The sequence below is a fragment of the Salvelinus fontinalis genome, chromosome 21 (assembly GCF_029448725.1).
Source record: "Salvelinus fontinalis isolate EN_2023a chromosome 21, ASM2944872v1, whole genome shotgun sequence".
NCBI classification, from domain to species: domain Eukaryota; kingdom Metazoa; phylum Chordata; class Actinopteri; order Salmoniformes; family Salmonidae; genus Salvelinus; species Salvelinus fontinalis.
The window spans coordinates 11,175,007-11,198,901 of NC_074685.1; the positions used below are offsets into that span (position 1 = coordinate 11,175,007).

The following is a 23,895-nucleotide window of genomic DNA, read 5'->3' on the forward strand; positions in this document are numbered from 1 at the left end:
AGATCCACCAAAAGGCAAGGATCCATTTTCTCAAAGAATATCACTCCTACTGGACCAAATGCATCTTTATCATAACCATGTCCATCAACAGCTCAGGCTCCAAGCTCCTCACAACACCTTCTACCACTACCAGTTCACCTCCAGAACTCAAACTGGCATCTGGCTCACACTGAACTTGACACCAATCTTCCTCGACATACCTTCTCCCTTGTTATTGATAGCTTCAACAGATTCAAACCATCATCTGCCTCCCTCAGTCTTTTCAACCTCCTCTTTTTCCCTCCAGCCCTACTTCCGTTAACCAATTACCCAACTCCTTCTGAACATATTAAACTTTTCCAAACATAAATCTCTTTTAAGCCTCCTCAAGAGACACGCTAAGAACTGTACTCCCTCCACTTCAACCTCCACCAGCTCAAGGCTTGGCTAGAGCTCCCTTTTTAAAGCTCTGGATAAATCCTTATCACATTTTTTATGGATTAAAATCAATATAGAGCAATAAGCATGAACTCGAAGACAGATACTGTGAGATGCCAAAAAGTCGATATTTACTGTTTTTGCTTTTGCATGGTGCTAGATACGGCAATTGCATTTTAATTAGAGACATTTAATTGAATTACAGCACCACCACCACCACCCACGCAGTTGGTGTGATCTCGTCACCTTTGCTCTCCTCTATAATTCCTTCTTTGGGCAACCTCTTGTTGCGCGAGAAACAGTGGGGCGTTGGGTGACACGCACTTTACTTACCCGCTCTGCGCGCCTCCTCCCACCCCATTCAATGTTTCTTGCGCTTGTTAGTGGATTTAGCTATTTGTGCCACAGCGCGTGGAGCAACAGCACTCTGTCCGTGTCTGTCCTCTCGGTCGTCGGGATGTAGGCTACGGAGCATCTTCACAGCAACGCTTTCTCATTAACAAGTGGCGCACATACATCTCTTTGGACTTTTGAGTCTTCCATATTCACATTTTGGAAGGAAATATACATTGGACATCTTTTTCATGTTACCCAAGGTAAGATCTTTCTTGTTTTTCTTTTTTGAAGGATTTGCTGATCGAATAATAATACCACATCTTCACTGTTAGGTTAATACAACAAAAGCATATTTTAGGAGTGAATGTGAGCAGAAGAGCAAAAGCTCGCTTGATCTTGAGCTTCAATAGATGTATTTTTTCTTTCCCCTAATTGTCATCTGACCCTTTTTGTTGAAGATAACTAGCGAAATAGCTTAATAATTACATGAAGTATGTTAGAAAATAATGATCAATCATCAATGCATTAGCCTGCCTATTGAAAAAGGCTTTGCCTTTATTTCATTTGAAATGCATACAGATTGCCCCGTCCCGTGGTCAATAATCAACCTAATTATTGACCGTGCTTGATTGCAACTGCAAATTAAAATATTCGTGTCATTTGCTCAACTCTTGCAGAGTTGACTGACGGAGCTCAGTGAGCAGAGGGCTGGCCTACAGTGTATAGGACTGATCTTTCTGAACAATGGCAGATGGTATAGCAGTGTACCTTCTCCCATCCACATCATTTAATGCTAGAGATTGGCACAATTCAATTTAGTTTATAGTTAGCTAGTTCATGAACTGAAATTGAGTTTATGTGAATGTAATTAAATATGGACATTTGATTACATATTGAATTATCATCTACATGAGTAGAATTTGAATTATTTCCATAACTGTCGTTATCCATTGACCTGTGGTGCTGAAGGTTGGAGCCTCGGAACGCCGCTATCCCGCTGCCAAGGTTCTGAAATGAAATCTCTCTTGATTTGTTCACATCGGACATTCTGTATACGTGCAGAGGGAGGATGAATTACTTCTGCTCAGTCATCCTGCTTGTTTACCTTAATATCTTGGTCTTGGTTTTGTCTAGTTGTTGACTGGAGGTTGAAGAGGTTTACAGACAACCTAATCTCCAAATAAAACGCCAACCCGTGCAGCAACATAATTACGCCATGGCTGGACATTGTGGTGCCATATCTTAGCTGTCACAAAATTAAGCCATGGCTGGACGTTTTAATTATACCATGTGGTGCCATATCATAGCTGTCAGTCAAGCTATCAGTATACTCTAATTATGCCAAACATTTCCAAACGGCCCGTCAGGCGAATTAAAGGCTCCCTGTGTGAAACATTCTATGAGAATTATTTTTATTTAATTTATTTATTTAACCTTTATTTAACTAAGCAAGTCAGTTAAGAACACAGTTAGGAACACACTCCTGCCAAACCCGGACGACGCTGGGCCAATTTTGCGCTGCCCTATGGGACTCCCAATCACAGCCGAATGTGATACAGCCTGGAATCGAACCAGGGACTGTAGTGATGCCTCTTGCACTGAGGTGCAGCGCCTTAGACCGCTTCGCCACTCAGGGGCCCAGACCTCCGAGAAAGAGTGACACAATCTGAATGACCTAAAATAAAAATCACAAATTGGTCTTTCACAGTCAGGCCAACCCAAGCTGTACTGTGCAAGTAGATTAATAGTACGCCTACTATTGAAACAGAAAATGTAGGCTTTAAACTGAGTCAGAAATTCAGATTTCCGATCTCCCTCAATTTTTTCAAGTTTTGCTCTCCAAGTCACACTTTTTTTTAACAGAAATATCGACACAATTGTATGTTATAATACCATGACAATGCTTGAACAACATCAGCAGACCACTTTTGAGGTCTCTGAAAAAATCTAAGAATTCTCTATATTTTTATTTTATTGCCGTTTAATTCAATTGTGCAGGCACTTAGCACTGTTGTTTTATTAGCAGTGTTTCTATTGAACATGAGAAGGAGTTTGCAAAAGAAATGGCCACTGGATTGATGCAAATTATATTGTGACAGGTAGGCAGAGGCTACTTTGTAGCTAGTTAACATTTAAAAGGGACGTTTTTGGGAAAGCCTTGCCATCTACCAGAAAACAGTCAGGTCTATCATTAGCGTCGCTATATTTGTCCTGTTCCTTAATTGTTTGACACCTGGACGGTTTACTTGATATTGTGAGTCATGTCTTGCCTTGCTTCAAAATAGCCCATAGCCAAAATCTCCTGTTCTAATGGTTTTCTTTAAACTTTCTTTCATTGTCTAGCAGCCAAAGGCATTATCCTAATCATATTAGCAACCCATGATAGTTGTTGCATCTTTAAACACCCCCTCTTTCTAAGTTTCTAAAGAATATTTCCATCTCTGTCCATGAAACCGCTCGCATGCACATTTGCAATTGCATTTTGGAACGTAGGCCTACCACTGTGTGTACATTGCTGCGCCTAAAATGTGAAGAAATAAGAGTTTATCAACATTTTAAGCTAAACATTCTGATCTGTTCTATTAGCCTTGTTAATTGATATAACATATACTTCCACTACCCTACTTTGTGTGAGGATTAAGAAGTGAGCATACGCAATGCCCACTGAAATATAAGTGGGTATATGACGCATACCTGCGTATATCCCCATTACACCACTGGGTTAAGGTTAAGGATAGGGTTAAACTTAAGTTTAGGCATTAATTCCGAGTGATTGACTCTGGGTTAAGGTTTGGGAAAGGCTTAAAACAAAAAACAAGTGCCTAGCACTGGGATTGAACATCTGGACCCAGATCTGCCCAGGAGACATCCCTGGAGAATATGCTGATTGAAATTCAGAATGATTACTAGAGTAAATTTTATCAGCAGATCTCTCACCTGTAGTTTGAGTTATGAGGTGTTGCAGGTGCACTGACCCTGGAAATGAGCTGTTAATTTCCCAGGTTGGTGGAATTTGTTCACCATCCAATTAAAATTCCTCGCTTACAGTACTTTGGACTTCAAAAAAACTTGTCAATTCTGTCAATGTTTCACATGTGAAAGTTAATTAACAAAAGCCCAAAGGAGCTTAGGCCACTTATCAATCATTGGCAGGTTAGAAACTTCAGAGAGAAAGGAGCTTGAAGTCAATAGTTATTCTCTCCAGTTGAGGAGAAACTTTGACCGTTTTTGAGGCAGAGCTGATGTGATTGATGAATAACGTTTTGATCCCATGGTGCTCAGCAGGGTACTAGCACACCTGTAGAATATAATCACTAGCAAAAATACCTTGACATTTTTCACTTCGCTCATTCTTTTGTCATCTGTGTTTGAGTGTGTGTTTGAGTGAGGGAGTGAGTGAGAGAGTGAGTGTGTGTGTGACAGACGGCGTATAGTTGACTGAATCTTCACACAATCATCAAGGCAGAAAATGGTTCTTATGGATTTCTGGAGACTTTGTTGTGTTTTATACATAATAACCAATCAATATCCACTTCCTGTGAGTGTGGTGTTGCCTGTTATTACCTAGGTATTGTAAAGGCTCTAACTTGTCTAAGTATGGGCTCTCTTGATTGGATGACTTTGTCAAGGGGATGTTTCTAACAAGGTCTCAGCACACGGTCATGGTAATTGAAATCTTATTGATGTGACTGGAAAGATTACACCTCCGCCCATCCACTGTTGCGCACACACACACACACACACACACACACACACACACACACACACACACACACACACACACACACACACACACACACACACACACACACACACACACACACACACACACACACACACACACACACACACTGTACATACATTAGAAGGTTATTCACATAAGGTGCACTGTATGTCAATGGAAAGTGCCTTCAAGGTTCCACCCCACCATAGAAAGATGGCTTTTAAAGTAGAATTAAAGATAACTAAAAAAACAGAAGGAAGCAAGCGCACTGTCACGACCGTCGTTCTAATGAGACCAAGGTGCAGCGTGGTAGGCGTACATATTCCTTTTTAATAAATGAACAACGAACAAAAACAACCAAATCAACGAACGAAACGTGAAGCTTCACAATATGTGCTGACAGGCAACTAAACATAGACAAGATCCCACAAATAACCATGGGGAAATGGCTACCTAAATATGATCCCCAATCAGAGACAACGATAAACAGCTGCTTCTGATTGGGAACCATATCAGGCCACCATAGACATTCAAATTCACCTAGATGACCCTCCCAAGTCACTATCATGCCCCAACCAACACAGAGAATAAACAGCTTACTATGGTCAGGGTGTGACACACACCATCTCAACCAGAACTGTTATTTTGTGAATCACTACAATATATTCTAGAGGTGTCCAATGTGACAAATAATTTCACTGTCTGAAAAGCACAAAGAAAGAAATCCACAAACTAAAACGACCATATCTCATCTCCTCTTTCTCTCTCGCTCTCTCTCTCACTCTCTCGCTCTCTCTCTCGCTCTCTCTCTCGCTCTCTCTCTCGCTCTCTCTCTCGCTCTCTCTCGCTCTCACTCTCTCACTCTCTCTCACTCTCTCTCTCACTCTCTCTCTCACTCTCTCTCTCACTCTCTCTCTCTCACTCTCTCTCACTCTCTCTCACTCTCTCTGTCCTCAGATTCCACCATGACGCACACTCTGGATCCCATCAGCTCTAACAGAACAGAAGACTGGAACACCACTTTCTTCAACTCATCCAGGGACCTCCAGCAACCCCCATACCCATTCTACCAACAGAACATCACATACGTGGACCTCTACCTCCACAAGCCCTCGGTGGTGGTAGTCTTCATTGTGTCTTACCTGCTCATTTTCCTGGTGTGCATGGTGGGGAATGGTGTTGTGTGTTTCATTGTGTTGCGGAGCAAGAACATGAGGACGGTCACCAACCTCTTTATACTCAACCTGGCCATCAGTGACCTACTGGTGGGCATCTTCTGCATGCCAACTACCCTGGTGGACAACATCATAACAGGTTAGTAGCCAAAGTCCTCTTAACCCTAACCCTAGCCTCAACCACAACACCAACCCAAGCTTAATGTCCACACTCTAGCTCAGTGCTTCTCAATTATTTTCTGTTACGCCACCCCTAGGAAGAAGTAAACATTTCGAGGCCCCCAACTCTCCGCCGCGACTGTAAATAGTATAATTTGTCTATAAAATTGTTATAAGTACACCTCTGCATAACATTGTATCCTTATTAACATTAAAGAAAAGAAAAAAGAAAGATATAGATCAACTTACAAAGAATAACTTTATTAACATTGTTTTTTAGTCTGTAACAGAAAAGACTTAAAGTGCATCGATTTGCCTGAAATGTAAAAAAAAAAATCAAGCCTTATTTAAACTGTAAGCATTTTTTTACCATTTGATACTGAAAAATGTAATAAAATATAATCAATAAATAATAATACATTGAAATTGATCAGCAACATTAGCTCAGGAGCACAATATATGAAACACTTTGACCTATAAAACAAAAATGAATAAAACAATTTTTGCAGATTTTTTTAAATCAAAATGAGGAAGTGATAGTTTTATTTTTGCAGCACTTGCGTCATCCAGCATGACAGAGACCATGTCTAATGCTGCAGGTAGTATCAGCTCCTCTGCTCCTCTGCTGGTTTACTGAAGTAGCATTCACAAAGCGGGACGATTGTTGGCAATATTCGGCACATTTTTGCTGAAAAAACTCAAATGGCTTATCAGCGTGATTGGCGTGTAATGTCTTTAAGTGACGCCTTAATTTATTTGGCTTTATGCTGTCCACTGCCAACATTTTTAGACACAGTAAACATACCGGTCTTTCCTCGTCTCCCACCGTAGTCACAGTGAAGCCAAGCGCTACATACGCGTCGTCATATTTCCTCGTCTTAGCTTTCAGGAGACTTACGTTTGTCTCATTATCTCCGTCTCTCTCCGCCTTTCTTTTCATCCCTGTTAAATATTTTTCCATGGTGTCTCTTAAGGGTTTGTTATCTGCACTTCATATCTCCTGCTCTGTGCTGTGTGCTCTTGTTCGGTGCAACAACAAAAAACTATTCCCTGCAGCAAAAAAAAGAATTTTCCTCGGGGTCACACGCGCCCCCCCCTGGCATCGCTCCGAGCCCCCCAAGGGGGGCGCGCCCCACTATTTGAGAAGGACTGCTCTAGCTCAACCCTAATACTAGCCTCAACCACAACCCTAACCCTAACCCTAGCTTCATGTCCACACTCCTGCTCAACCCTAGTTTAACCACAATTATAGTATATAATTGTTATCTACCCTGAACAAAAATATAAACGCAACATGTAAAATAAATGATCCCAGAAATGTTGTTAATGCTCCAAAAACTTGTTTCTCTCAAATGATGTGCACAAATTTGTTTCTACGGACCCCCCCTCCCGGATCCGGGATCATCCTCATCAGAAAAGCTGACTAGCATAGCCTAGCCTAGCGCCACAGGGATATAATATAATTTCATGAAATCACAAGTCCAATACAGCAAATGAAAGATAAACATCTTGTGAATCCAGCCAACATTTCCGATTTTTAAAATGTTTTACAGCGAAAACACAATATATATTTATGTTAGCTCACCACAATAGCCCAAAACACAACGCCATTTTTTCACCGTTGTCACGTTCCTGACCTGTTTTCTGTTAGTTTTGTATGTGTTAGTTGGTCAGGACGTGAGTTTGGGTGGGCAGTCTATGTTTTCTGTTTCTATGTTTGTTTAAGGGTTGCCTGGTATGGCTCTCAATTAGAGGCAGGTGTTTGGCGTTTCCTCTAATTGAGAGTCATATTAAGGTAGGTTGTTTCACATTGTTTGTTGTGGGTGCTTGTCTCCTGTGTCTGTGTATGTCGTTGCGCCACACGGGACTCTTGTCGTTTTTTTTTTTTTTCGGTTTATGTAGTCTGTTCCTGTTTCATGCGTTCTTCGTTATATGTAAGTTCTTATGTTCAGGTGCGTCTACGTCGTTTTTTGTTTTGTAGTTAATCAAGTATAGTTCGTTTTTTGTCTTAGTTGTTTTGTCGTGTCTAAATAAATATCATGTCTAAGTATCACGCTGCGTCTTGGTTCAATCCATGCTCCTCCTCTTCGGATGAAGAGGAAGAGGAGATCCGTTACAACCGTAAAGATAGCTTTCACAAACCCCACAAATAGAGATAAAATTAATCACTAACCTTTGAACAACTTCATCAGATGACAGTCTTATGACATCATGTTATACAATACATTTATGTTTTGTTCGAAAATGTGCATATTTATAGCTACAAATCTGGGTTTTACAACGCAGCCATCGTCACAAGTCATGTAATCTAACAGAAAAACTCATCACAAACTTTGCTGAAAAATACATGTTGGACAAATAATTAAAGAGACACTGGTTCTTAATGCAACCGCTGTGTTAGATTTAAAAAAAATTACTTTAGTAAAAAGCACAGCATACAATAATCTGAGACAGCGCTCAGCCATTCTCCGCCATGTTGGAGTCCACATATTCTACAAAAATACGAAATAACATCATAAATATTCTCTTACCTTTGATGAACTTTCATCAGAATGCAGTGCCAGGAGTCCTAGTTCCACAATAAATTGTTGTTTTGTTTTAGAATGTCCATTTCTTCTGTCGAATTAGCAACTTTGGCTAGCATAGTGGAGCGCACATGTCCATGAACGTTTGGCGCATGGAACGAAAAATTCCTAAAGTCATAATAAAAGTCGAATAAACTGGTCAAACTCAGTTGAAAATCCATCTTTATGATGTTTTTCTCATATTTATCCAATAGCGTCCCAGACAGAGCATTTCTTCGTGTCTACCTAACGCATTGCAGAAAATGATATGGTGCTCCCAGGTGCACAGCAAAATACTGCCAATATGGCTGACCTGTCACTCCAAAAGCTCTCATTCGGTCCCACATCAGGCCAGACACCTCATTCAACATTCTACTGCCTGTTGACATCTAGTGGAAGGCTTATGAAGTGCATACATATCCATAAATACAAGGCAATTGAATAGGCAGGGCCTGTCACAGAGACCCATTTCAGAATTTTCACTTCCTGTTTGGAACTTTGCCTGCCAAATGAGTTCTGTTTTACTCACAGATATAATTCAAACAGTTTTAGAAACTTCAGAGTGTTTTCTATCCAATAGTAATAATATGCATATCATATGATCTAGAACAGAGTACGAGGCCGTTTAATTTGGGCACTATTTTTTCCCAAAGTGGAAATGGCGCCCCCTATTAAGAAGAAGTTAACTCCCTGTTAGTGAGCATTTATCCATTGCCAAGATAATCCATCCACCTGATAGTTGTGGCATATCAAGCAGCTGATTATACAGCATGATTATTACACAGGTGCCCCTTTGAGCTGGGGACAATGAAAGTCCACCTTAAAATGTGCAGTTTTGTCACACAACACAATGCCACTGATGTCTCAAGTTTTGATGGAGTGTGCAATTGACATGCTGACTGAAGGATTGTCCACCAGAGCTGTTGCCAGACAATTGAATCTTCATTTCTCTACCATAAGCCGCCTCCAACATCATTTAGAGAATTTGGCAGTACGTCCAACCGTATAACACGTGTATGCCATCATGTGGGCGATCGGATTGCTGACGTTGTGAACAGTGCCCCATGGTGGAGGTGGGGTTATGGTATGGGCAGGCATAAGCTACGGACATCAAATACAATTAAATTTTATGGATGGCAATTTGAAAGCACAGAAATATCATCACTAGATCCTCAGGCCCATTGTGAGGCCCATTTCTTTTAAGGAATCTTTGAACAACAGATGCATATCTGTATTTCCAGTCATGTGAAATCCATAGATTAGGGCCTAAAGAATGTATTTAAATTGACTGATTTCCTCATATAAACTGTAACTCAGTAAAATCTTTGAAATTGTTACATGTTGCGTTTATATTTTGGTTCAGTGTTTATATACACATCATTTGGAAAGCAAACACGAAAAACAAAACACAATGATATGAAACAAACACAGTAAAAAAGCATCGGCCTGAATTGCCAGCCCTGTTTCCAGCCCTGTTCCTGGAGAGCTATCCTCCTGTAGGATTTCACTTTAACCCCAGTTGTAACCAACTTGATTCAGCTTATCAACTAGCTAATTATTTGTATCAGGTTAGATTAGGGTTGGAGCGAAAACCTACAGGATGGTAGCTCTCCAGGAACCGGGTTAGAGAACTCTGCCCCAGAGGGACCTAATCCATAAAATTGAAGGACTTTTGGAGATCGATTATTCCACGAGAGGCAAACATTTTGAAGGCAAATTAATTTAACCCAGTGGAGATTAAAGGTATCTCCAGGGTCAGCAGTGGATTCTGAAAGTATTCAGACCCCTTTACTTTTTCCACATTTTGTTATGTAACAGCCTTATTCTTAAATGTATTAAATCATTTCCCTCCAAACAATAACCCATAATGAAAAAGCGAAACAGGTTTTTTGAAATGTTTATAAAAAATTAAAAACAGAAATACCTTATTTACATAATTATTCAGACCCTTTGCTTTGAGACTCTAAATTGAGCTCAGGTGTATCCTGCCTCCATTGATCATCCTTGAGATGTTTCTACAACTTGATAGGAGTCCACCTGTGGTAAATTAAATTGATTGGACATCATTTGGAAAGGCACAAACCTGTCTACATAAGGTCCCACACCAGCTCTGTCAGGAGAAATGGGCCAAAATTCACCCAATTTATTATGGAAAGCTTGTGGAAAGCTACCCGAAAAGTTTGACCCAAGTTAAACAATTTAAAGGCAATGCTACCAAATACTAATTGAGTGTATGTGAACTTCTGACCCACTGGGAATGTGATGAAAGAAAGAAAAGCTGAAATAAATCATTCTCTCAACTATTATTTAGACATTTCACATTCTAAAAATGAAGTGGTGATCCTAACTGACCTAAGACAGGGAATTTTTACTAGGATTAAATGTCAGGAATTGTGAAAAACCGAGTTTAAACGTATTTGGCTTAGGTGTATGTAAACTTCCGACTTCAACTGTACATAGGATGCCCAATGAGTGGAAGGCATAAGGACATCAGAGGAGAGCCGATAGTTATTATTCAGGCGGTGAAGATCAAGGGGGAGTAGGAAGAGGAAACCATACTAATCCAGGGCAGAGTGCAAACAGGAGGAACAGAGAGGAGCCATTGGGCAGTGGTGGAAAAAGTACCCAATTGTCATACTTGAGTAAAAGTAAAGATAACTTAATAAAAAATAAATAAAGTAAAAGTGAAAGTCACCCAGTCTAATCCTTCTTGAGTAAAAGTCTAAAAGTATTTGGTTGTAAATATACTTAAGTATCAAAAGTAAAAGTATAAATCACTTCAAATTCCTTATACTAGGCAAACCAGAAGGCACCATGTTCTTTAAAAAAATGTATGGATAGCCAGGGGCACACTCCAACACTCAGACATCATTTACAAACAAAGCAAGTGTGTTAACTGAGTCTGCAAGATCAGAGGCAGTAGGGATGACCAGGGATGTTCTCTTGATAAGTGTGTGAATTTGACAATTTTTGTGTCTTGCTAATTATGTAACAATTATTATGTAACAATTACTTTTGGGTGTCAGGTAAAATATATGGAGTAAAAAGTACATTATTTTCTTTAGGAATGTAGTGAAGTAAAAGTAAAAGTAGTCAAAAATATAAATTGTAAAGTAAAGTACAGATACCCCAAAAAACGACTTTAGTAGTACTTTAAAGTATTGGTAAATGTTTTTATTATTATAATTTTACCTCCTTTTTCTTCCCAATTTCGTAATATCCAATTGCGATCTTGTCTCATCGCTGCAACTCCCCAACAGACTCAGGAGAGGAGAAGGTCAAGTCATGCGTCCTCCAAAACATGACCCTCCAAACCGTGCTTCTTAACACCTGCCCGCTTAACCCGAAAGCCAGCTGCACCAATGTGTCGGAGTAAACACCATTCAACTGACGCCCGGCCCGCTACAAGGAGATGCTAGAGAACAATGAGCCAAGTAAAGCCCCAGCCGACCAAACCCTGCCCTAACCCGGACGACGCTGGGCCAATTGTGCGCCACCCAATATGACTCCCGGGTCACGGCCGGTTGTGACACAGCCTGGGATCGAACCTGGGTCTGTAGTAACGCCTCAAGCACTGCTATGTAGTGCCTTAGACTGCTGCGCCACTGAAAATATTTTTTGTTAAGAATTTTACACCACTACCATTGGGCAGGTGCATGACAGCGATTCAGATCCAATAAAATGCCTGATAAATCCACACAGAAACCACCACGGTCAGCAAAGCAGAAAGACAGAGCCCAACTAGTCTACTTTAAACCAGCTAGCACTAGAACCCACAGTTTATAACACATCTGAAACACAAGCCTCGCCAGCAAAGCAAAAGCAAAGAGAGAGCAGAGACTTACTCAATGAGATGGTCGGCTGGGGCCCCCGCGATGGCAAAAGAATGGAGGCTGGGTTACCAGAGCGAGAGCCACGGAGAGAAGGGCTTCAGGGGAGAGGCCATAGGACGCGGCTAGGGATGCCGTCTGGGCCGGCAGCCTTGTGAGGGTTAACACACTTAAATGTCTTACTCATGTTGGCCATGGAAAATGAGAGCTCACAGTTCTCGTGACCAACGATGGACTTCATCAGCAAAACTGTGTTATCCTCGATGTGGATGAAGAAGGTGTTTAGCTTATCCGGGAGCAAGGCGATGTGTCTAGTTTTCCCTGTTACTGGAGTCTCTGCCACATACGTCTCGCGTCTGATCCGTTGTCTCTGTATTGATGTTTTGCCTGTTTGATTACCTTACGGAGGCCATAGCTGGGCTGTTTGTACTCGTCCATGTTCCTAGTCACCTTGCCGTCTTTAAATGCTGCCATCTATCCACTGTGTTTGAATGGATAAGTTCTAATTGTCCCAGTGGGAACAACATCTTATATGTACTTCCTGATGAACTCAGTCACAGAATCAGTGTATACGTCAATGTAATTATCAGTGGTAACCCAGAACATATCCCAGTCCGCGGGATGAAAACAATCTTGAAACATAGATTCCAATTGGTCAGACCAACGTTGAACAGTCCTTACCAAGTGTACTTCCTGTTTAAGTTTCTGTCTATAGGAAGGGAGGAGCAGAATGGAGGTGTGATCTGATTTGCTGAAGGGAGGGCGGGGGAGGGCTCTGTAGCCATCCTGGAAGGGGGAGTAACAATGGTTTAAAATTCTTGATGAGCGAGTAGTGCAGGCAATGTGTGGATAAATCTTCTGTCACATTGTCCTCAGATTTGCTTAATTAAATAAATGCAGCCTCAGGATATGCAGTTTCTAGTTTGCACAAAGTCCAGTGTAGTTTCTTGAGAGGCTTGAGGATAGAAGATGTTCAAGAGCCTATGGTCTCAGACGTGAGGCAACGGTACCGCTTGCCGTGAGGAAGGAGCGAGAACACTCTATGACTTGGGTGGCTGGAGTCTTTATCAATTTTCTGGGCGTTCCTATCACACCACCTGATATAGAGGTCCTGTATGGTAGGGAGCTCGGCCCCAATGATGTACTGGGCCGTACGCACCACCCTCTGTAGCACCATGCGTTCAAGGTCAATGTAATTGCCATACCAAACAGTGATGCAGCCAGTCAATATGCTCTCAATGGTACAGCTGAAGAACTTGTTGACGATTTTGAGGGCCTGTGCCAAATCTTTTCAACCTCCTGATGTGTTAAAACGAGAAAGTGGTGCAAGGTAGTATCCTCAGTAGCTACAGGAGAGAAACCAAATCTCATGGAGAACCCTGGATCATTCCCTTGGTTCCATCAAAAACAGCATCCATTCTCTTCTTAATTGTTTAAGTCAGTAAATTATTTTGCTTTCACTACAGTGAACATGCTGTATCACAGGTCTCACATTTTATGGCTTGACACTCCATCTCTGGATCTGACTCCAAAACAGAGGAGTCTGACATGCTTATACTTAGTACTTAATAAAACACTTAAAACAATGGTTTTATAGGTATAAAATGTGTCTTTGAAATATAAAATCGATCATGCATTGAGTTGTTCAACTGACTAGGTATCAACTTTCCTGAAGTGTTTAAAAAACAACAACACTGAAGCGCAGAATCGCAACTCCAAACTTTCTAGCCTCAACCACAACCCTAAATCTAACCCTAGCTCCATGTCCACACTCCGACTCAACCCTAACCCTCGACCACAACCCTAACCCTAGCTTCATGTCCACCCTCTGGCTCAACTCTAACCACAGTAACCCTAACCCTAACAATCCTGCATGCCAACAACTTTATAACATGTCACACACTTTCCACACTTTCTCTGTGATAGTATTGCTAACATGTTGTTTGTGGTATTGGGGTTATTTTCTTGAATGTTTGTGTTTACTGTAATGGTCATATTCTGACAGCTGATAGGTCCAATGGATAAAATCAGTCCAAGAGCGTCAACCATTGCTACTTCTATACCTACAGCACTTGCTTAAAGTGACAAAGTCATGAACTTAGTGCTTAGAGTGCTATCTACGTTTGCCCAACGTCTATTACACCGTTTCCAATCGCTTGTCTTTCCAAGTATTCCCTTGCTCAGTCCCTATACATTTTTGTTAATGCTTATGATCTTTTTCATAATATTCTTTTGTTGTTACCACCACAAATATATGCTGCCACTAAGACCGCACTGAACGAGCTGTAGAAGGTGTCATGACGTGGCCCTCTTTGGGTATAGCGCGTGGCTTCCCCCTCTCTCCCTCCTACACCCAGGTTCTGTTATCTCAGGTCGTAAATTCCTGGAGGAGACTCTCTCCTGGCCATGCAGGAAGAGACACATAGATAGCAAAGGAACTCCTTCTACATCACAGAACTTTAGAACTGAACAATATCCATGTTTTGGAGAATGTGCAAACGGTTGGTGGAGAAGCCAGCTACGACCCGGTCCGTTTTGTTTCATGTTTGTGACCTCATGAAAGACAATACAGCCACATTACCATAACTCTGTTTATACAGGAGCCTCCATTACGAGGTTTGCGTCTAATTATTGTATAAAATGAATGAGTAAAGATTAAACTATTTGTGAAATGATGTAATGTGATTTTAAACCGTTAATGTGAGAGAATTGTATTCCCTTTAAAGTTTAACTAAGTCATTGGCCCGCCCCCATGAGCACAGACATGATCTGGCTCATGGGACAGCCCTTTTCTACTGTTACGAATAAAACCCCCTCCTGAAGAAATCCTCTTCAGACCATGTGTACCTCGGAAATTGTTAACCTGGGATGCGAAGACTGACAACCGCCGAAACATCTACTCTATAAGAACATTTCTGAATGGTACCCGAAGTGTCTATTCTAACCACGAAAAACTCAAGGGAAGCAGAGAGACGTTTGGATGAACTTTCCAACAGAAAGACGAACGATTCCAACAGAGATCACAACGACACACTGAGCGTAAATATATATTGATTGCAATTATTCCCGAATGAGTGAGCGTTCATGTGCAAAGGATTAGCATTTCAATTAATATAATTATCAACTGTGTAGTGACTCTTTTTTCTTTCCCGCCCTTCTCAGTCCACACCCACTTCCCTTTGTCCACCAAGCCGTCATATCGGCTTAGCCCACTAGGGAACCTCCCCTATCATTTCCTTGTAACCATATTTACTGTTTGTTTGTTTGTGCATTTGTGTGATTATTTAGTAAGTTAGTAAATAAATGATTAAGACAATTGGTGTATGGATGATTCATAGTAAGGGCTGGGTGCGTGCAGATAACCAACAATTTACGACGTTTGGAATGAGACTAACGTGAGGTAAAGAATAATTAATTAATTAGAAGACTAATGGAGTTATATTAGGAAAATTATAACTTTGTAATCTGAAGATTTTCCTTGGTGCCTCAACATCCTAGTTAATTACATTTACATGATTTGTTTAATCACGTAATAATCATTAGAGAAATTATTTGATAAAATATGTCTTCGACAAAGGCCATACGCAAACAAGAAAATGCTCATCCAAATACGACACTCCAAGTGGCCAGGGATTTTAATGCAGGGAAACTGAAATCCGTTTTACCTCCGTTCTACCAGCAAGTCTCCTGTGCAATTAGAGGTGAAAAAAAACTCTAGGTCATCTCTTTTCTACACACAGAGATGCATACAAAGCTCTCCCTTGCCCTCCATTTGGCAAATCTGACCAATACTCCATCCTCTTAATTCCTGCTTACAAGCAAAAGCTCAAACAGGAAGTACCAGGGATGCGTTCAAAATGGAAGTGGTCCGATGAAGCGAACGCTAAACTACAGGACTGTTTCGCTAGCACAGATTGGAACATGCTACGGCATTCATCCAATGGCATTGAGGAGTTTACCATATCAGTCAGCAACTTAATTAATAAGTGCATCGGCGACATAGTCCCCACAGTGACTGTACGTACATATCCTAACCAGAAGCCATGGATTGCGGGCAACATCCACACTGAGCTAATGGTAAAGCTTCCACTTTCAAGTAGCAGGACACAAATCTGGACACTTATAAGATATCCACTATGCCCTCCGATGAACTATCAAACAGGCAAAACATCAATACAGGACTAAAATCTAATCCTACTCTGACACTTGTCAGATGTGGCAGGGCTTGCAAACTATCATGGACTACAAAGGGAAACCCAGCTGCGAGCTGCCCAGGGACGCCAGCCTACCAGAGGAGCTAAATGCCTTCTATGCTCGCTTCTGGCAATCAACACTGAATCATGCATGAGCGCACCAGCTGTTCCTGACGACTGTGTGACCACACTCTATTGTGGTCCACACTTCCCTTTCCCACCTGGACAAAATTAATGTCTACGTGAGAATGCTGTTCATTGACTACAGCTCAGAGCCCTCTAAGCTCATCACTAAACTAAGGACCCTGGGATTAAACACCTCCCTCTGCAATTGGATACTGGACCCTCTGGTAGGCCGCCCCCAGGTGGTGAGGTTAGGCAACAATACGGTACTCTACGCTGACCCTCAACATGGGTGCCCCTCAGAGGTGCGTGCTTAGCCCCTTCCTGTACTCACCCACAACTGCGAGGCTGCACACAACTCCAATACCATCATTAAGTTTGCTGACGACACAACGGTGATAGTCCTGACCACCGACTACGATGAGACAGCCAATAGGGAGGTCAGAGACCTGTGAATGTGGTGCCAGGACAACAAACTCTCCCTCAACGTCAGCAAGACAAAGGAGCTTATCGTGGACTACAGGAAACGGAAGGCCGAGCACCCCCCCATTCATGACAACACCTTTTTCCCCCTCAGGAGGCTGAAAAGATTTGGTATGGTACCTCAGATCCTCAAAAGGTTCTACAGTTGCACCATCAAGAGCATCTTAACTGGCTACATCACCTCTTGGTATGGCAACTGCTCGGCATCCAACCGCAAGGCGCTACAGAGGGTAATGCGTACGACCCAGCTCCCTGCCATCCAGTACCTCTATACCAGGCGGTGTCAGAGGAAAAAATGTCAAAGACTACAGCCACCCAAGTCACAGTCTGCTACCGCAGAGCGTTACCGGAGCACCAAGTCTGGGACCAAAAGGCTTGTGAACAGCTTCTACCCCAAAGCCATAAGACTGCTGAATTGTTAATTAAATGGTTACCCGGATGTTCTGCTTTTTGACCCACTACCTACATGTACATAGTACTTCAATTAATCAATCACCTAACCTAACCAAACCTACATGTACATATTACCTCAATCAATCACCCCAACTACCACGTAACTCAGTACACTGACTCGGTACCGTTACTCCTTGTATATAATCTGTATATTGCCTCGTTATTGTTATTTTATTGTGTTATTTTGTGTCTCTATTTTCTTTTTATTTCTTTGTTAATTTTCTAATTTTTAACTGCATTGTTCGGAAAGGGGCCCGTAAGTAAGCATTTCACGTTAAAGGCTACACTTGTTGTATTCAGCGTATCTGACAAATAACATTTTATGTGAAAAGAGATTCAACCTCAGAATCTATTTCACATGACTCATTATTTGTCCCAGATATCTCCTTTCTTGTATATTCTAAATATGTCTCTTTTGACAGGCTGGCCTTTTGGGAGGTTAGTGTGTAAGCTGAGTGGGATGGTTCAAGGCATATCAGTGTCAGCTTCAGTCTTTACTCTGGTGGCAATAGCTGTGGATAGGTGAGGTTTCTTTCAACTGATTAAATCATTTTATTAAATTAATTGTGCGTGTTTGTGTGTGTTTAGACAATTTCACCGCAATTTCACAGCACAACAGACAATTTCACAATACAGACATTTTACAGAATGCTCTTATACTCTCCTTCCCCTCACCTCCCGTCTGAACAGGTTCCGCTGCATCGTGTACCCCTTCAAGCAGAAGCTGACAATCTCCACCTCCACACTGATCATCATCATCATCTGGGTGCTGGCTATCTCCATAATGTGTCCCTCAGGGGTCATGCTCCAGGTACACTGTCTAATGCTGGTGCATGCCAGGTTTTGTTAATCAATGGATTTGAGAGGGACACATCAACATGTCAAGTTTAACATCAATGTAAAGCGTAAGCATCAGACACATTTTCATCCCTTTCTGTTTTTTTATTGTGACTATATTTCCAAGGTGACCAAGGAGCAGCGTGTCCTTATCCTACTGGGGGACGGCTACAACAACACCCGCCCCTTCTACTGGTGCCGTGAGAACTGGCCCAATCAAGAGATGAGGAAGATCTACACCACCGTCCTATTCGCTAACATCTATCTAGCCCCATTATCACTCATTGTCATCATGTACGCCCGCATCGGATTCACCCTCTTTAAGACGGCTGTACCCTCCTCTGGCGGGTGCAGTGGTAGTGGCAGCAGCGGTGGGACAAAACCCAGCCTGGACAACCACCGTCAGTCAAAGAAGAAGAAGAGGGTGATCAAGATGCTGTTGGTAGTGGCGCTTCTCTTCATCCTGTCATGGCTCCCGCTGTGGACGCTGATGATGCTGAGCGACTACGCCAGCCTGACGGCAAGCCAGCACCGCATCATCAACATCTACGTGTACCCGCTGGCCCACTGGCTGGCCTTCTTCAACTCCTCCGTCAACCCCATCATCTACGGCTTCTTCAATGAGAACTTCCGACGGGGGTTCCAGGCCGCATTTAAATTCCAGCTGTGCTCCGCAGTCATGGAGCGCCAGAAGACCTACTCGCATCGTATCCAAGGCAATGCAGTGTTACCAGCGAATCTGCACCTGCCGACCGGGCCCGGCTCAGGGGGGTCGGAATTGGCTTTGGTGAACAGGAAGGGGCTGGGTCGGGAGGAAGTTGTCGGGCGGACATCCGGCGGGCGATCGTCAGAGAGCGACGTGAAGGAGCAGGATCTGATCATGGAGGATCTGGAGAAGGTATCCCAGATTTGAACATTTCAAACATACTGTATTGGGACATGTAGAGGACAGATTTAAACATTTCATAGATACTGTATGTGCCATTGGGACATGTAGTGGACAGATTTAAAAATGTGATTTTAATCACACATACTGTAACACACACACATACTATACTGTACATGCCATAGAGAGACATTCAGATAACCTGGAGTAGGTATCAGATTTAAACATGACATTTAAACATGTACTGTTACATTTACTGTAAAACCCATACTGTGCTATAGACATTCAGGAAATGCGGAAGGTATCCCAGAATACACATACTGTACCTGCCATAGAAACTTGAGGCAGACGCTGCACTGAGAAGACCCTCACACCCACATAATGTGTCCCTGGAGAAGATATCCCAGATTTAAACACAGAATTTGAACATGTACTGTAACTGTACGTGCCATTGCCCATTGGGACCGGCCAGAGGAGCCAGACCCTGCACTGAGCACAGAGGATACAGGCTGCGTCCCAAATGGCACCCTATTCCCTAAATTCTTGCAACAACTTGCCATGTGGCCCCGTTTTTAAAGGATTGTGGGTAATTCCAATTTTTTAGACTTCATGACACTTTTACACAATATTATATGCACGTTTGAAGAAAGAAAACTATATTTCTATATTAGTATTAAGCAGTTTGTTGTGCTTTGAGGTGTACTGGATCATGGTACACGGATATCAAAGCCGATGACACAACATATTCCCAACATCAACAATGTCATGTGCACCACCCTTAATGACCGAGGCAAATGCAACATTCCACACTGCTTGCAGCTCTACCACCGCGTATTCTACTGCTAGTGGTTTGAGCACTATGCTCAACAATGCCTGCGAAAGTGGGTTAAAATGACTGATAATCAATGTTAAAACAATAAGACACAATCACTGAAAGTAACTATTCAAAAATATTAACTAGATCTAACAGATAACAGTTTTGGAATTGATCAAATTAAGTTGGATCTAAGGCATTTTTTAGATGCTGGACTTGTGAAACACCAAATGTTAAGTATATTATACATACGAATAGCTCATCTTGGAAATACTAAAAAAGCTGATGCAAATAGTTGCAACATTTACATAATTTAGGAGACACTCTTATCAAGAGCAATTTACAGGAGCAAAGCCTTGCTCAAGGGGACATTGAAATTTTTTTCACTTTGTCACATCATGGATTCGAACTAGGGACCTTTTAGTCTTAACCGCTAGGCTACCTGTCACTAAACTAGCACAATATTTTTTACGCTGCAGGCACATCTCTGCTTAGCAGAAGTATTTACAATCTGTCTAAACATCTCTTTCTGAATGTCATGAATATGTTTCATTATTGTGTCCGTGTTTAGTGGATGGTGGATTAATCCATACAGAGACACTGATTGTGGCGAAGAGGGAAGATGATTAACAGGGAATTCTTTTTATACACAATTCTTGATTATGTTCAATTATATGCCAATCTCTCTATGGGGAAAGTCTGATTGGAAAAGACAACATTAACTATAGATGTAAGAAAGATTTTGTATCATACTGCACTTTGATTGTCTTGTCTCGAACATTGCATTCCATTTGCTTGCACCAAATATACAATCTTCCATTCCAGTACCTCTTTTGTATTGAAAAACATAATTAGGACATATTGTTCTTCAACTGATGTTTAAGGGGGCGCATTTTCTCCTTTTTTTTCCTTCCGCAGGTTATATATGACCTATGAGACACACTTAATGTCACAAAGAAATGGTCCAGTCAACCTTCATTCAGCCGTGCAGTAGCCAATGGACATCAATTTCCTCATGGCTCTTTAGGGTCATGACTGACTGGTGACATTTAAGAATGACATCTCACACTTAAGAGGGACATCTTATTGAATGTCACATGATATGCATGGATTCATCCTTACCGGTGGACAATAGAGTACCTGTGCCTCTTGCTGGGCTATGCTCAGTCAAAGAGGGGAGTGGGAGGGTGGATGGATGCAGGGGGACACTTGTTGTGCTCCACACCTCTCAGTCAAAGGGAGGGGCACTCAGAGCTGAGGATAACGCAGTGACGTGCCTATTCAGTTGCCTTGGGACTGATTCAAACATGACAAGAGACCATGCAGGGATGAGAGATGCCTCCTGCTGCTGCACACTTAAACAGACAAGAGGACTGGGAATGAAAGGGAATAGAAACAACCAAACAACGACCAACAATTAAGCAGTGTACTTATGAGATACAGTGAAGGATATTATTTTATGTTGTTTTGTTTGTATTTTAATAGTGATTGTATTAATTTTTAACGATGAGTGTCTTGCACCAGAATTTTATGCTACTTTTCTGTGTGCCAAAATATCGTAAACTTTCTGCAGAACAGGAATAGTTGTTCTGGCTACTGATCCTTGTTAACAAAGAAAATATTACTTTATGACTACAGCCTACTTAATTTGGAGGCTAAGGAATCTATATGTCATATAAATACAGTAGCTGTATTCATGCATGTTTTACTCTTTTGGAAAACCTTTATGATGTTGGAAAACCTTTATGATGTTCTTTATGATGTTGGAAAACCTTTATGATGTTGGAAAACCTTTATGATGTTGGAAAACCTTTATGATGTTCTTTATGATGTTGGAAAACCTTTATGATGTTGGAAAACCTTTATGATGTTGGAAAACCTTTATGATGTGGAAAATAACTGGTAGCCTAATATTTCACTTCCATCATGGTTTCTAGTTCCCACGCTACACTGTGTCTTAACATAGTAACATAACATCACAGTTATGTCAGTCGACACAACGACACTGTTAGGAAACAGGGAATTATGGATCTAGACCAGGGCTCTTCAAACTTGTTCCTGGAGAGATACCCTCCTGTAGGTTCTCGTTCCAACCGCAGAAGTATAGCCTGATTTGGCTTATCAACCAGCTAATTATCAGATTAAGGTGTGCTAAATTAGGGTTGGAGCAAAAACCTACAGGAACAGGGTTTGTTGTATTAAAGGGTTTGTTGTATAAATATATGATGTACTGTATCATATCTGTCAAAGTCATCAAATGTCATCAAATGTTATGATAGGTTGTCTGTCGTTGTCATGAGACTGACAGGGCTGTGATTTGTCATGAAGTATTGCCACAATAGCGGTGTTGTGATTGTCTGGTTCAAGAAATGTGTAACATAAAAAATACATACCTCAGCTTATCGGTTGAAGATGAGTCCACCCAGCCTCTGAGATTGTACAATCATTTGAACTGTTTACAGCTGCTAAGTAATCGTAATAAACCAGTTAAAAAGTATTTAATTTTGAAGATGTCAAAGGCTGTGCTATGTTCTCACATTTAAAAACAGTTTAGTATTTACTGTAGTGTTTTTGCAGACTAAAGTACTGTAGTATTTACTGTAGTGTTTTTGCAGACATTACAGTAGTATTTACAATACTGCTTTTGTTATATCATTGACATGGCGTTGGGGGCTTTGTCTTTGAGGAAACCTACTGGACAAAATACTCAAAGAGCAGATTTTCCATAACATGTAGGTAGGATTCAGAGCTTCTGCTCTTTTTTTTATAAACTGTAGGGAACACATTATATGGTCTATACTTGGCATGTAGGTTACGTATGGGTGGCACACATTGGGATATGGGTTAATGGGCAGTGTATATGCAAATCAAATACTTGAATGTATACTATAGTAATTACTGTAGTGTTTTTGCAGATATTACTGTAGTACTAAAGTGTTTTGCAGACTAGTGTTTTTGTGAACAATACTATAGTATTTGCTGTGATGTTTTTGTAGTCTGTAGTATACTGTAGTATTTACTATACATTTACTCTACAGTATACTACAACATTCTATAGTAAGTACTACACATGCTCGAGGTATACTACAGTGTGTAGTATAGTATTCTACAGTTTACCACAGAATTCTATAGTAAGTACTGTAGTATTCTATAGTAAACTGTACTATTTTTTCATGTGGGTTGTTATGTTGTGTTACTGGGCTTCTGCGTAAATGCTTTGTACTCTGTGTGAGATTATCATTGCTGATGGAGGAGAACATTGTGGCTTCAAAATAAACATGTTATAAATCTACATGGAAAATACGTTTTTGAGTCAGTGAGTTTGTGAACGAATGTATGCTTTGAGGGACTTGTAATTCACCATGAAATGAATTTTCACTTATCAGTTTCACATCACTTTTTCAATATATCAATGTTCTGTTCACCAGAAAAATCCAGAAACCTACTGTATGCTATGTCTGGAGATGAAACATAGAGAATAGTGAATAGTATAACAAGTCTGCTGTGAGATTTGGACTGTGCTTGATATTTATAAGAGGAGTATGGAGTCAATTGGGTTTTAGAGAGCTCAAATAGTTCCTAGAGTTTCATCATCCTTCTCTGAGTTTTGGCTAGTAGTCATATACATAAGTGGTATAAAAGTAATTCCATCTTAATGCCCCCTGGGACTCAATAAAGTTCTATTATTGTCTATTCGACAAGGACTCCACCACATTTAGACATGGAATTCACCACATTGCCCTTGTTGTTGGCAACACATTTCACAGGAATGGCACAGAGCATTATAACTACTGAACCTACTGTAGTAGCACTTACCATTTCTGGAAAGTGAAGTGAAGTGCTACTGCATAATTGCACACCTAGTCTACTTATAGCCTACTAACGGTATTATATGGTTCTG

General features: G+C 41.2%; 1 protein-coding gene across 1 annotated transcript; it reads left to right on the forward strand.

Annotated features, from left to right (window-relative positions):
* Window positions 1-704: 704 nt before the first annotated feature.
* Window positions 705-23,297, forward strand: LOC129818160 (neuropeptide FF receptor 2-like). Its single transcript, XM_055873811.1, has 6 exons — window positions 705-1,013; window positions 5,435-5,791; window positions 17,880-17,979; window positions 18,148-18,268; window positions 18,422-19,192; window positions 20,913-23,297. The coding sequence occupies exons 2-6, from the start codon at window positions 5,443-5,445 to the stop codon at window positions 20,928-20,930; spliced, it is 1,359 nt and encodes a 452-aa protein (XP_055729786.1). The 5' UTR covers window positions 705-1,013; window positions 5,435-5,442; the 3' UTR covers window positions 20,931-23,297.
* The last annotated feature ends 598 nt before the right edge of the window (window positions 23,298-23,895 follow it).

Excerpts from the sequence above, each read along its gene's own strand:
- LOC129818160 (XM_055873811.1), top strand. The coding sequence starts at position 5,443 with ATGACGCACACTCTGGATCCCATCAGCTCTAACAGAACAGAAGACTGG. Across the intron at positions 5,792-17,879 it reads GGTGGACAACATCATAACAG|GCTGGCCTTTTGGGAGGTTA; the intron begins GTTAGTAGCCAA and ends CTCTTTTGACAG. Across the intron at positions 17,980-18,147 it reads GTGGCAATAGCTGTGGATAG|GTTCCGCTGCATCGTGTACC; the intron begins GTGAGGTTTCTT and ends CCGTCTGAACAG.